At 48.2% G+C, this 14,974-nt stretch overlaps 1 protein-coding gene across 4 annotated transcripts; it reads right to left on the bottom strand.

Annotated features, from left to right (window-relative positions):
- Positions 1-4,176: 4,176 nt before the first annotated feature.
- Positions 4,177-9,729, bottom strand: LOC123288792 (butyrophilin-like protein 10). 4 transcript variants are annotated; one of them, XM_070518192.1, is made up of 6 exons: positions 9,464-9,702; positions 8,480-8,595; positions 7,930-8,286; positions 5,538-5,654; positions 4,846-4,866; positions 4,178-4,751 (listed from the first exon to the last, which is right to left on the bottom strand). In XM_070518192.1, the coding sequence occupies exons 2-5, from the start codon at positions 8,571-8,573 to the stop codon at positions 4,862-4,864; spliced, it is 573 nt and encodes a 190-aa protein (XP_070374293.1). In that variant the 5' UTR covers positions 8,574-8,595; positions 9,464-9,702; the 3' UTR covers positions 4,178-4,751; positions 4,846-4,861. The 4 variants fall into 4 exon arrangements, with proteins under 4 accessions (XP_070374290.1, XP_070374293.1, XP_070374291.1 ...); XM_070518189.1 differs by lacking the exon at positions 4,846-4,866 and having other exon boundaries at positions 4,177-4,751; positions 9,464-9,729; XM_070518190.1 differs by lacking the exon at positions 4,846-4,866 and having other exon boundaries at positions 8,480-8,575; positions 9,464-9,722.
- Between the last annotated feature and the right edge of the window lie 5,245 nt (positions 9,730-14,974).

The raw sequence follows: 14,974 nt of genomic DNA, 5'->3' as shown, positions 1-14,974 counted from the left end.
TGCTAGGACTTTGAAAGATGTAGATCCTAGGATAAATTATGTATAATTTTAATTAGATTTTTGTAAATGTTTTAAAATTATTTTATTGAGGTCGTAATATTTTATAACTGTGAAATTTCAAGTGTATGTTACCGTTTATTGGTATCTCTATATATGTGCCCCTTTACCCCTTATGCCCACCCCTAACCCCCTTCCTCTCTGGTAACCACTAATCTGTTCTCTTTGTCCATGTGTTTGTTTATCTTCCACGTATGACTGAAATCATGAGGTGTTTGTCTTTCTCTGTCTGACTTACTTCGCTTAACACCATACCCTCAAGGTCCATCCATGTTGTTGCAAGTGGGACGATTTCGTCCTTTTTTATAGCTGAGAAGCATTCCATTGTGTATACACCACATCCTCTTTATCCAGTGATCAATCGATGGGCACTTGGGTTGCTTCCACTTCTTGGCTATTGTGAATGATGCTGCAATGACCATAAGGGTGCATAAGCCTTATGAATTGTTGATTTCAAGTTCTTTGGATAAATACCCAGTAGTGAGATAGCTGGGTTGTATGATATTTCTATTATTAAGTTCTTTGAGAAATCTCCATACTGTTTTCCCTAGCGGTTGCACCAGTTTGCATTCCCACCAGCATTGTATGAGGATTCCCTTTTCTCCACATCCTCTCCAAGTTTTATTTTTTTGTCTTGGTGATTATAGCCGTTCTAACGGGTGTGAGATAATATCTTAATGTAGTTTTGATTTGCATTTCCCTGATGATTAGTGATGTTGAACATCTTTTCATGTGTCTGTTGCCCATCTGTATATCTTCTTTGGAAAAATGTCTGTTCATATCCTCTGCCCATTTTTTGATCAGGTCGTTTATTTTTTTGTTGTTGAGTTGTACAGGTTCTTCATATATTTTGGAGATTAACCCCTTCTCGGATATATTATTTGTAAATATTTTCTCCCAGTTGGCGAGTTGTCTTTTCATTTTGTTCCTGGTTTCCTTTGCCTTGCAGAAGCTCTTTAGTCTGCCGTGGTCCCTTTTGTTTATTTTTTCTTTTGTTTACCTTGCCTGAGTAGTCATGGTATTTGAAAAGATGCTGCTAAAACTGGATGTCAATGGGTATATTGCCTAAATTTTCTTCTAGGAATTTTATGGTTTCATGTCTCACCTTCAAGTTTTTAATCCATTTTGAGCTAATTTTTGTGCATGGTGTAAGATAACGGTGTACTTTCATTCTTTGGCACGTGGCTGTCCAGTTTTCCCAACATCATTTATTGAAGAGACTTTCCTTTCTCCATTGTATCTACTTGGCTCCTTTGTCAAAGATAAGCTGTCCATAAATGTGTGGCTTTATTTCTGGGCTTTCAGTTCTGTTCCGTTGATCTTTGTGCCTGTTTCTGTACCAGTACCATGCTGTTTTGATTACTAAGCTTTGCAACATATTTTGAAGTCAGGGATTGTGATACCTCCAGGTTTGTTCTTTTTTCTCAAGATCAATTTAGCTATTCAGAGTGTTTGGTTGCCCCATATGAATTTTAGGATTCTTTGATCTATATCTGTGAAGAATGTCATTGGGATTCTGTTTGGGATTGCATCGAATCTGTAGATTGCTTTAGGTAACATGGACATTCTAACTATGTTTATTCTTCCAATCCATGTACTTGGAAAATCTTTCCTCTTCTTCATGTCATCATCGATTTCTTTCAATAATGTCTTACAATTTTCATTGTATAAGTCTTTCATCTCCTTGGTTAAGTTTATTCTTAGATATTGTTTTCTTTTTGTTGCGACTGTAAGTGGGGTATATTCTTGAGTTCTCTTCCTGTTAGTTCCTTACTAGAGTATAGAAAGGCAACTGAGTTTCGTAAGTTGATTTTGTATCCTGCAACTTTGCTGTAGTTGTTTATTTCTAATAGTTTTCTGAAGGATTCTGTAGGGTTTTCTATACACAGAATTGTGTCATCTGCAAAGAGTGACACTGGGGTTCTCCAAGACTACAGCTTAGCTCTCTCTTCTTTGTCCTCTATCTTGTTTTTGTTTTGTTTTTAAATCTTATTTTTTTTTAAATACATTCTTCAAGAACACTTTTACGTTTACAGATAAATTGAGCAGATAGTGCAGTGACTTCCCAAATCTTATTCACTTTCATAATTGCAAATGCCAGTGCATGCAGTTGATTCCAAATCACCGTCTCTGTCCACACTTCCCCTGGGAGCGCCAGGTTTGCGTATACAACAATGGATTTGAATCTCTCTTTGGATGTGTGAGGACATGTCCGTCTTGGGAGGTTCCGAGATAATGCTCACCTCCTTGGCCTGAATCTGTCTGGTTTCTCCCAGGCTTTCCCTTTCCAGTGCATGGAGCCACCGCAGCCCAGTTACTCACCCAGCTGAGGGTCATCTTGGGCTCCTCTGTTTTCCTGGCCCCCATCGACTCTGCCACTTGGGCCTCGGGACCCCTCTTGTGTCTGTCCCCTCTCTTCCTTCATCAGTGCCTCTCCCTTGCTTAAAACTCATCACTCATTTTGCATCACACTTTACAGAAAATCCAGACTCCCAACCACAGCCTTCCAGGCACTGCACGATGGGACGCCCACTCGCCCCTAGCCTGTTGGCATCACTTCCACACCCCCAGCTCTTGCACCGCAGCCCCCAAGCTCTGTGCTGTTGAGGAGGGGTCTCCTCCTTCTCCTTCTGATGCCTTCTCCCCATCACTCCACCCACCCTTTAGATAGTGCCATCCCCAGCAGAGCCTGGGGATGCCATGTGGCCTTCTTCATTATTGCACCCATTCATTCCTGTAATATTTACCCTGATGTATTCCAGTGTCAGTTAAAAATTTTAATTGGCTGTGTGTTCCTCCCCACATAGATTCGATGCCCCATGAGGATGGGAGGAAGCCATTTCACACCCTAATAAATACCTGGTTTCTCGCCCACTAAGCCATCGCTCACTGTTTGTGATGAATGAATGAAGGGATGAATGCATGAGTTCTCTCTGTCTCCTCCTTGGTCCTGCAGCAGGTGGCCATGCTTGGACCAGCTCCTGGGCTTCCCTTAGTCCTCTCACTTACTCCGTCACGTGCCCTGCCAGTTTCTCCTCTCCAGGTCCTGGGCGCTCCATCCACAGATTCTGCCCCCTGCACCCCACGCCTCCCGCCTATGAGATCGTGTCCAGAGGCCCAAAGTCACTGGTTTCTCCACTCTCCAGGGTAACAGTGTCCCCCCAGTGCCTTGTCTCAGAAAAGCTGACTCTCCTGGCTCCTCCCACAGGCAGGAGTCACTGCCAGAGGCTCTCCCAGGGCCTCAGGAAACAAAACAGAAGGAGCTAAGGTGTCTTGGGGCAGCTGAGACCAGACATTCACAAGGATGGAGCTGCCACTCACCAGCATGTAACTCGGCATTTCTGCACCCTGGACTAAAACACACAGACATGCACACACATGCACACGTATGAACTCACACATGTGTACACACAAATGCTTATGCACACATGCACCCAGACATGCACACAAATACACGCATGCACACTTATGCACATGCTTGCATGAAGACATGCACACACTTATTCACATACATGCTTATGCACACCTGCATCCAGACATGCGCACACCTGCATTCATACACACACACATGGGTGGAGACATGAACACACTCTTTTGCACACACGTGCTTGTGTGCATGTGCATCCTGACATGCATGCACACATGCATTCAGACATGCACACACTTATACACATAACCAACACATCATATACATGCATGCACACATGGATGCACATGAAAATGCACACTTGTGAGCACACACACACTTGGGAACAAGCATCGGAATGCAGACTGAAGCCAGAAAGGGTCTGGACTTCCCCTGGGGCCTTCCTCGTCCCGCCCTCACCATCCTCTTGAGTAGCTCTGACCTTCCCACAGTATCTCCATCAGAAGCCAGTGTGTGAGGGAGAGAAGCCGAGACACGTATGTCACTGAAGGAGGCCCCTCCTGCCCGTTCCTGTTTCCCTGAGACCAGCTCTGATTGCGGGGTCCCCAGGACAGCCCCCACCCTTTCACCCCTGCTGCACTGAGTTAGGGCTTCTGCTGCCTTTGCCCTTAGGGGGCGGGGGTGGGACTTGAGGTTGTTGCCAGGCCAAGGGAGTCCACCCTGGTGTGTTAAAATCAAACCTAGACCAGGAATAATTGTCACACAAAGTACAATTTTATTCTCAGCATGCAGCCTATGAAATGTAGACCATAGGGAATATTTCACAAAGCTATGGCTCCCAGAACACGGAGAGCAGGTGCCTTTTATTTGGGGTACAGAACAAATATGCCAGAGGGACGTTTTGTCATTCCATGTAGAGGCGGGCATAGGCTGGCACAGGTGTACTTCATATACACGCCTCCACATATGTCACATGTTATGGTCATAAGGCTTAAGCTCCTCCGCAGGTGGAGACATTGGCATTAGAATGAGGCAAAGGGTACTTCGGTACATCTTTCCCTGCTTCTGCACAGGTGTCGTCCCTGCAGTCTGGTTTGCACTGCTATGAGCTGGTTTAAGCCAGTGGGTAGCCCTTCATCCTCCTGAAAAACCCCTTGGACGAACTGTTAAATGCTGATGGAACTTACTCTAAGCAACTCTGGAAGCAACTCTAGAAGAAATCTTGAAGCAACTCTGGGCATCCAGCAGGTGACAGGGTGGCCTGGGGGCAGAGGCTCCGAGCCTCCAGCATGATCCTCACCATAGATGAGGCCAATCTGTCTCCAGCCTGTATTGTAGGAGAAAGACAGAAAACTGTGGGCTTCAGCATATGGATGGGGGCAAAGCTCCTGTTCTGGGAAGCTAAGCAAAACAGCACTCACTGAGCTCTTCTCCTCATCAAGCTGTAAAAGAAGACCAAATGCACCTCCTTTAGTGCTCAGAAAACAATAATGGGGCGTTTGTCCCTGGATAAGGCAGTTTTTGGCCCACCCCCCTGGCCTGAGGCTGCCCCTCCACCTTAAAGCCATAATGAGGCTCTAACACCAGCCAAGGGACAGTCTGCTCTGCTCCTCCAACTGGGCCTGACCTCAAGGGGCAAGTCCCCAGCTCCTGAAATGGCACAGGAGGCAGGGCTGGACCAGTGGGGAGGGAGACGGTCAGTGCTGCTGACGGTCCTGACGACGGCAACAACAGAGGCTCACGTGCCCGGCTCGCTGCCTCGTGTGACCACTGCCCAGCCTTTCAGGACCAGGCCCAGCCCTGTGTATTCCCAGAGGGAGAGCTGCCAGCCTTCCTGAAACCTCCTGGGGAGGGATCACCGAGGGCCTCTTGGAGAGAGGGGGCTTCCCTGGGGCTGTGGGGACTGGGCCACCCATGGGCTGGGCCTGCACAGGGCGCTCCCTTCCTACTGCATTTGGGGCACACAGGGGAAAGTCAGTCCAGGGCTCAGCGTGAGCACCCATGGTCTGAAGGGGCAGGCCTGTGCTGTTGGGGTCCCTGCCCACCAGGCAATGGCAGGTCCCACTCCTCTGCCCCCGAGCTCCCTCTTCTTCTGGCAGCTTCCCGTTCTTACCCCTTCGAGGCGTCCACAACAGGGAGATGATTGTGGCCACTCCGAGAAGTGCTGCCACAAGAATCAGAGGCAGAGCTATTTTCCAGGCTGTGGACCGGAACCATCTGGAGGCGGGATCTGCAGGGATTCCAGGGGGTGAAGAAGACAGTGAGAGAGCTTCTGTGTTCTCAGGGTGGAAACGCTGCAGGGTTCACGGGTCGGGGGCACGATGCTTACAAACTGCTCTGAAATGGTTCAGAAAACCGTGTGTGTTCTGTTTGTACAGACGGATGTAGGTGGATGCGCAGGAGAGAGAGAGTAAACGAGTGGAGAGAGATGGTCAAACAAAGGGCAGGACGTTAACTGTTGGGTGAATCTGGGTAAAGTCTGCACAGGACTCTGTGTATTAGTCCTGCAAATTTTCTGTAAGTTTGAAATCATTTAGAAATGAAAATTTTATACAAAGTTGGGCATGGAAGCCACCAAGGGTTCCTTCAGAAGCCTCCAAGGGTTCCTTCAGAAGCCACGGAGGGTCCTTCAGGGGGCGAATGGATAAGTGAGTGAACTGTGCTGCAGCCCGACAGTGGAAGATTCTTCAGCACTGTACAGAAATGAGCTGTGAGCCCATGAAAAGACACGGAGGAAGCTGAGGTGCACAGGACTCCATGAAAGAGGCCCGTCTGCAATGGCTCCACACTGCAAGATTCCAAGCATGTGACGCTCTGGGAACGGCAAACCAGGGAGACCGTGCAAGACCCTTTCAGTGATGTCAGGGGCTAGGGGAGGGAGGGATGAATGGCGGAGCACAGAGGACTTTCCGGACAGTGAAACCACTCTGTCTGATACTGCGATGATGGATCCAGGTCACTGTGCATTTGTTCAAACCCACAGAAGGCACCACACCCAGCGTGACCCCTGATGTGTACCATGGACTTGCGACATTGATGTGCCCAGGTCTGTTCATCAATTGTAACAAAGGCACCTCTCAGGTGGGGATGTGAATAAAGGGGGCGGCTTTGTGTACGTGAGAAATCTCTGTCCCTTCCCCCAGTTATGCTGTGCACCTGAAACTGCCCGTAAAAATCAAGCCTTTTTTGAAAACCTGTAAAAATCTACGTGGAGCGAAGGTTTCTGTTTCCCCTGGAAGGGCCAGCTGTGCTGGGGGCTCCCTCTGCACCCCAGCTCTGCTCCACCTCAGTAATCAGCACCTGAAGCTGTGCATCTCCCCTAATTCCCGGGGCAGGCTGTGTACAGGGCCCTGCCTCCTCGTCCACTCTTGCTACAAGCCAGGGGTTTCCTCCTAATGTCCTGGCATCTGGGGACAAGAGCACCTGTGCTCAGAGATTTTGAGGCCAGAATTGAACACTCAGGAAGGTGGTGCCTGGACAGCTTCTTCTCTGGAAAGGGGGGGCTAGAGATGGAGCAGGCCAGGCCGCCCACAGCCTTGTTGGGGACGGTCAGGCTGGATGCCACAGCCCAGAGGACAGTCATCAGCAAGACTGATACATTGGTCTCAGAATGAAGGGTCTGTCCCTGGAAGTCTCTCCACTCCACTTGGGGCTCTGGGTACCAGCCTGCCGAGGTGCACTGCGCCCGGACAACTCCATCCTGGTCAACTTGCACTTGGATTCTGGGCTCAGAGCCCAGCCCTGCAGGAAGAGTTGCCCCAACCTCTGCAGCCATAACTGCTTCCATCAGAAAAATTAAAATCCTGAGAATTTCCAATAGGCCATTAGGGAATTTTTGCACACTATCTACCTTACGTCATATTTACATGCCAAATATGTTACACTCATTCCCAGAAAAAAAGCCAAAAGCTGAACCAATCAGAAAAGACTTGGAAAGATTAAGTACCTCTCCTGTGTCACAAAATTAGTAAATGTAAGAATTCAGCAGAGGTTTGCTGACTTCAAACACAATTTCTGGATCACCAAGGAGACATCTCCATCTTCAGACTCTTCTCTCTGTGTCTCTGCCTCTGACTGTGTCTGTCTCTCTCTTTGTCTCTGTCTCTCTCTCTCTGTCTCAGACTCTATCGCCCTGTATTACTTTCCCTCTGACTGTCTGTCTGTCTTTCTGTCTCTGTTGCTCTGTTTGTCTCTGTCTCTTCTTCTGTCTCTGTCTTTCTCTGTTGCTGACTCTCTGTCTCTGTCTCTGTCTCTTCTTCCTCCCTCCCTCCCTCCACCTTTTCTCCATGGGGCAGAGAAGAGAAGGAAGTTAGAAAACAGAGCCGCGTGTTCAGAGCCATATTTCCTGGGAAGCCCTGGCTGTGACAGCGCCTGGAACACGGGATGCCAGGAGCACCTGTCGTGGGAGTGCTCAGGCTTAGGAACATGGGCCACGACCTGGAGCTGGGACGAAACTTCAGGGAGAAGCTCCCGGGGAGACCAGGGACTCTGCCAGCCGCCCTTACCTGCCACCCTCAGCCACAGCGTGGCCTCCGCAGACACGGTGCTGTCATTGAACTGGCAGTGGAACGTCCCGTTATCGAAAGTGGTGACGTTGTGTATCCTCACTGAGGCCTGGCCCTGGGCCACCCCGTCCTTCAGGAAGGTGGTCCTTCCCTGATACAGCGCCATCTGCTCTTCCGGCACGTCCTTCCCTTTCCTGCGCACGTGCACGGCGGGGGAGGGCTGGTCCCTGTACCACCGCAGCTCCATGTCCTCGGCGCTGATGTTGGGGGACAGATAGCACGGCAGGTCCACGTTCCCCCCAACCATGGCCCAAACAGGCTCACTGGGCCCCAAGACCTCAAAATCGGCTTTCCTTCCTACAGGCAGATCCAAAAGGACTGGTTAGACCAGGGGCCAGGAGACCAGCCTCTCCCACCCACAGCCATGGTCCCTTGGGCTGGAGTCCTTGGGTCCTGAGCTGACGTGGGAAGGCGTTGGCCTGGCTCCCCTCTGGGCTTCCCCTCCCTACACTGGGGCATCCTCCTAGCACGGGGAGGGAAGCTCTCCTACCGTTTCCAGGGATGGCGCCAGACAGCAGCTGCAGGAGGAGGAGGGAAACAGAGCCAATAGGCCGAAAGGCATCTTGTCCACGGGTCTTGGCCATGCCTGCTGGGGACGGAGACAGCCTGGATGCCAGAGACAAGGTGGGGACCACAGTAATTTCTCTCACTGTCTCTCTTGCTATTTCAATCTCTGTCTCTCTGTATGTCTCTCTCTATCCATGTCTCTGTCCCTCTCTCTGGATCTCTGTCTCCCTGTTTCTTTCTTTCTGTGTTTCTCTGTCTCTGTCTATCTGTCTCTGTCTTGGGAGGAGACACTGCAGTGCCAGGAGGCTAATAGAAGTGAAGGCAAAATAACCTTGGAAGAGAAAGGTCGTTTTCAACCATCTCAGGCCCTCCTCGTCCCTCAAGAGCTGTGAATCCAAGACAGGGAGCCCACAACTCAGCCAGTGCTGTGTCCACCTGCCCCTGGATAACATTTCTCTTACGGCCATCCACAGAGTTCCACGGAGACCCCTCCAGTGTGAGAGGCTTCACTTCCTCACCTGCTCAGTTAAGATTATTGTCCAATCTCTAGCCATGATCTGTCATGAATCACAAGCAGTCTGGGGGAGAAAACCTAAATCCAACCTCAAAATCATGTCCACAGAGCCCCTTAAAACCTCTTCTTTTCCTGTTGTCCCCAAGAGGACTTCTGCAGTTGGAGGAGGGGACACAGAACCCAGCGTTCCATGGCAGCAAGGTCTTGAGGCCAACACACCCCATACTTTAGTCCTTATTGTGAACTCGGTTTAGAGAGTCAGATTCTGAACAGGTCTGTTGGCTTGACTGCTCCACCCGGGGTCTCCCTGGAACTCAATGATGGGAAGAAAGTGGAGAAAGGAGAGATGTAGATGAAGCCCCAGGAAAGCCCAAGGTACCCTGGCCCTTGAGGATGGGAAGAGGGTGGAGGAAGCAGAGATGGACACGAGGCCCCCAAGCAGCAAATCCTCACCCAGCCCGAGTCCAGCCACAGGCTTCCTGGGAATCCTGGTGGTGGTGAGGAGCAGTTTAGTTCTCTGCCAGGTCCAGGTGGGCCATCGAATTAGTGAAGCGGGCCGTCTGCAGGTGGTGTGAGCGGAGCCTGGAAACAGCGCACGCGGCTGAGTCCCCAATCTCTGGAGGATCCTCCTAGGACTTTTCTGCCAAAATAACCAACTGTGCCTCTTTGGGAGCTGCCACAAAAAACACCCCAAACCCCAGGGCTCCCTGAGGGGTGTGGTCACCAGAACTGAACTCCTGAGGGTGAGGAGCACGACCCTGGCAGCAGGAGATAAGGGGGGAGACGGAGGGCGAGTGGGGCAGCCGGTGGCGGACGGCGTCGGGTTGGTGCCAGGAGCCTGAGGAGGAGACTCACATCTCGAAGGCTCGGACTCGGGCCAGGGCAGAGGCTGGGCCTTCAGATAAAGTTGCTCCATTACCCAAAGACCTCCATCCTTGCCAAGGTGGGCCCGCCTCCTTCGGGAAAGTTTCTCATGACCAGGTTTAACTTGACCAAAATCTGGCATTTCACCCCCAGAGACCCCTGGGCGGATTTCAGGCCACCCCCTTCCCCATCACCTCAGCTGTGGCAGTCTGTCCTCGCTGGGAGTCAGACTCAGATGGCTCAGAACACCCACCTGAGGAAGATGCTGGTCTGGACCGTGTTCCTGCCTCTTCTTCCTTCTGTTGACTCAAGTCTGGAATTCTCCAGAAGGGTTTGGTGGGAAAGAAGAAGGGCTGCTTGACTTTCTTGGAGGTGGGGTGTCTCATTCTATTTGGCAGAATGCCAGGCACTGAAGGTCTGTGTCCCCACAAAGTCAGAGCTCACACAGGGGCTGGTGTTGCCCCCAGCCCACCCCACCCCCCATTCCTCCTCGGGGAGCCACTCTTGGTGGGCAGTTGTCCCCCTCACACACCAATATGAGGGTCATGGCTGCTACTCGTTCTCCTCCTCCTGTGCGTTGCTCTGATCAGATGACCACACCAGCTAAAGCTCCGCTCGGGTGCTGTCTGAGTCAGGAAGGAGGACCGGGCCGTGACAAGACAGCGCACCTCAGATCCGCCAGCCGTGAGGAAGCAGGACTCAAGGCTCGCCCAGGACAAGGATGGACGCCGAGAGTCTTCGGAGACGCCAGTAACGGCTGACCCTGAGGGCCGCCACGAGGAGACGAGGGCTCCACACCTGCGTAGCAAACGTCCTCCAGGTCCTCATCGGCCACCCAGGTGAGTGGGCCTCACTGGGCATGAGCTCCTGTGTGGCCCAGGGCCTTTCTCTGAACATCGAGTTCTACGAGAGATGTCCACCCAACTCGTGAGGTGCAGCCCTTACGCGGGGTGGGGACAGCACCCTGGAAGGGCCAAGGGAGGAGAGGGTGGCAGGTAGACGTGAGGCCCTGTCCTGTAGGTTCCACATGTGTGAAGCGTCCAAGAGGCAACTCCAGAGACACAGACCCCAGATTGGTGATCATCAGGCACAGGGAGATGGGGAGAACAGGGTGTGACTGCCCGGTGGTTTGGCGTTTTAGTCTAGTGCGATAAAAATAGTTTGGAAGCAGATAGTGGTGCTGGTTGCAACGACTGTGAATGTACAGAATATCACTGAATTAGCACTCTAAAGAGGTTAATTTTATGCTATGTGAATTTCACCTCAATGGAAAATGGAAAAAGAAATAAAGAGAAATGAACAAAGAAACACAAAGAAATAAAACATAAAAGAGAAAAAAGAGAAATGAATAAAGAAAAGACAAAAACAAAAAATAAGAAAACTGAAAAAAGAATTTTAAACAGGAAGAAGAAAGTCAAGGATAAATGAGACGTTTGCAACAGAAAATAACTACAGTCAATGAAATATATGGGGTTGGGCCATTTCATACATGATACTAGTTATTCATTCAAAACATCTCTGTGCAGGTGTTGGGTCCCTTCGAATGCGCTAGTGAATAAAACGAACAAAAGTACCCCTTACCTCGGGAGCTTACATTTTCCTCCTCCTCCTGTTCCTCGTAGCTCTATTGACATATGTTCACATGCCACACACGTCACACACTTCGAGTGCACAATTCAACGTTTGGTATATGCACGGAGTTGTGCACCATCACCACAGTCGATTTCGGAGGGGGAACAGCCTGGAAGGTCGTCTGTGGGCACTTCGAGGGCCGAGTTTGAGGAGTGTTTGGAGGCATCCTGACGGCTCACCCACCTGCTGGACCTCACACAGCCCACTCTGAAGGCAGGTTGCTGATGTGCACACGGGTAGAAAACTAAATGAGCCAGTCTGCCCCAGCATCATTGCTTCTTTTCTCAGCACACGGAGGGTATTTTCCAGTGCCTTCTGACTCCCACTGATGTCCTTGATGATCCTTGGCATTTTTCCTCTCCCCCCCAGGTGGTGCCAAGATGGGCTGCCTTGGACCCCGAGGTGTCGTGTATTAAAAATGAGAGCGCCAGCCCTGGATTGTCACAGGAGAGAGAAGGAAATGTTTGTCTTCTTTAGGCCCCGTTGCTCCAGGTCTTCTTGCTAGAACCACTTAACACGCACCCTAATAACTCGTCTAATTCACCAGCACCCTGCAAATCCCCACGCGTGAGCAGCGTTCACACCGCCCGGCCCCACTGCCTCACACAGAGATTTACATGCAACACAGCAACAACTTTTAGCTCAAATCAAGTCACCAAATGGCCAAATCCAATTGATTTCAAGGGTTTTTTTCTTCTGGTCAAGATATGTGCCCTTGCAAATTTGAAAATAAAATACATTTCAGACTTTTTAGAGACAGGAACAATGCATTTATCATTAATCCAGAGTTGGTTACAACAAAAGAAATATGAAGCCAATTTAACATATGTATTTAATCTTTATGGGCCAAGGAAATTGGAATCGTGTAGATTTGCAGTATCTTCTATAGAAACTAGAGCTAGCCTAGGCAAACAGGTTTGAAATCGGAAGGGCAGGTATATAATTCAGGGACTTTTCAAAACAGCTACTCCGTGCCACGCTTCTGGCCTGTGGAACCTCTGACCTGCAGAACGGGGCACTAGCACCCGGGCATTGTTCAAATTGCTAAGTTTGTGGTAATCTGTTATGCAGCAACAGAAAACTAGCACATCAACCCAGCATAACAAGGAGAGAAAGCACTTAAAGAATAATGAAACATCCTTTTCAATGTTAAGAAATAGATTATTACATAACTTCAGAGTGAAATAAGAGATTGCAATGGAAACTAAGTGTTTGAAACTAAGGGAAAAAAATGAAATATCTTGGATGGCCTGACATCAGAAAGACGTCAACTCTCCATAAATTGAACTATAAATTTAATGTGATCCCAACAAAGATAGTAACTTTTTAACAATTAGAGAGGCTGATTTTTAAATCCTTATGAAAAAGTAAACAAAAAAGCTCATCCAGGAAAATTCTGAAAATGTTGAGTATTGAGCAGGGTCTGCCCTCCTCGATCGTAAGACACACTGTGGTGATACCAGCAAAGGAACAGATAGACAGATCAATGAAATAGGACAGTCCAGAATTGACTCAAATACGTATAGTAGTTAGTATATGATAAAATTAGCATCATATGTTTTTTGGAAAAAGATGAATTATTCAATAAATTGTGCTTGCATAATTGGTTAGTCATTTGATAAAACTAAATTTGGATCCCAGGCTCTAAACTCAAAATTCATTAAGGATTATCAAATACTCCTAAATAACAATAAAAGTGAATTTCATGTTAAGGGAAAAAACACTAAGAAGCATAAAATGGTGTGTTCAAGGACTCATAACTAGTTAGAAGACAAACAACAAATGTGAAGAAATTTCACAACATCCATCACAGACTAAGAGCGAACAACCAGGATATATGCAATAAAAGGGGGGGGAAAGTACTCTTAGAAGTGAATATGAGACACAACCAAACTAAAAGAAAAATGAGAAAAGATATGGACCAACAGCTCATAGAAGAGGAAACACGTGGTTCTTAAACATGTGAAAAGCGCTCAGATTAGCTCATATTAAGAGAAATGCAAGTGGAAAGTAAAGGTGAAGAAGCTTGGCGACGTACTGTGCTGCCATGAGTGTGGGGAAATGGCGCTCTAGGCACTCCTGCTGGAAATTCAAATCGATCCACCTGCCAAGGAGTGAAAGTTAACGATATCAAAAGTTTTAGTATACTGATCCTTTGGTGTGTATGCCTAACCACTCCAGTTTTGGGCCATGGAGTACAGAACTTGAAGAAATGAAGTGGGTGTGAAGGAATCCATCCAGTATTATTTGTAAAAGCAAAACTGTAAACAATAACACCAAACACACAGCGTTTCCTAGGTGCTGCGCACTATTACAATTTATGAACATGCGCCAGCTCATTTAATCCTCACCTCACACCCACACGATAGGTATTGTTACTGTTCCCATTCTAGAGATGAAGAAACTGAAGGACAGAGGTTATATAACTTGCCCAAGGTTATGCATCTAGGGGGCGAGAAGGGTTTCAAACCCAGCTGGGGCGGTGGAGAGTCTGTGCTGCTAACTATTACAGCATATTCCTTTTGAATAACCTAAATGTGCATAAATAGGAGACATTAAATAATTATTATTCATCCTTACAAGAGAGTACAATGGAGCTGTTAATGCAGAATAGGCAGTTATACATACACTCACATGGAAAATTACCTTCTACTTATTAAGAGGAAATTCAAGGTGCAAAATAGTCATATGGTATGCTACTATTTGTACCTGTGCAAATATATATTTATTATGTAACTATATATATTTAGCAACCATATATATATGTATAACAAAATGTGAATCTCATCCAAGGATCCTCACACTGTGCCCATGGCACCCCCAGAGTGCCGAGTATCAAAGTCGCACGTCCCTCTATTCTGCAGCCAGCTCCTTGTGACTCTTCTGAATGTGGCCACAAGAGCGAGCTACAGCAAATGGAATGCTCTCAGAAACAGTGATGGGGGTTTTGCGGAGGAAGAAAACGCAAACTTGGGGAGTAGTGCCTCCTTCTGGAGAACAGAAGAGGGTTTCCAGCAGTCAGTCTGGGGAGCTCTAAGAAGCAGAGAAGACATAAAAATGTAAGGATTCTGCCACAAGAGGGAGCAAAAACAATGGAGCAGGTGTATTGGCACAAGAGTGGAGAAAGCTCCACACACAACAGGACTGATGAACAGTATAAACCACCTACAGGGAAAGACTTGAGGAGGTGTCTGCTACTTTGGTAAAATCAGGAAAACAGTACATGAAGAAAGTGAGAAATTTAACAGACAGATAGAAAGCATAAAAAAGAACCAAACCAGTTCTAGAGCTTTTGGAATATGACACAAAAAACATAGATAAGTAAAAGCAAAACTCAGCATGTGGGTCGACACCCCACTAAAAAGCTTCCACATAGCAACAGAAACCATCGACAAAATTAAAAGGCAACTTACGGGATGGGAGAATATATTTGCAAAGCATAGATCTGACAAGGGCTTAATATCCAAA

The sequence above is a fragment of the Equus asinus genome, chromosome 9 (genome assembly GCF_041296235.1).
Source record: "Equus asinus isolate D_3611 breed Donkey chromosome 9, EquAss-T2T_v2, whole genome shotgun sequence".
Lineage (NCBI taxonomy): Eukaryota > Metazoa > Chordata > Mammalia > Perissodactyla > Equidae > Equus > Equus asinus.
Note: the sequence above shows the minus strand (reverse complement) of the source record. Positions and strands in the feature narration are given on the sequence as shown.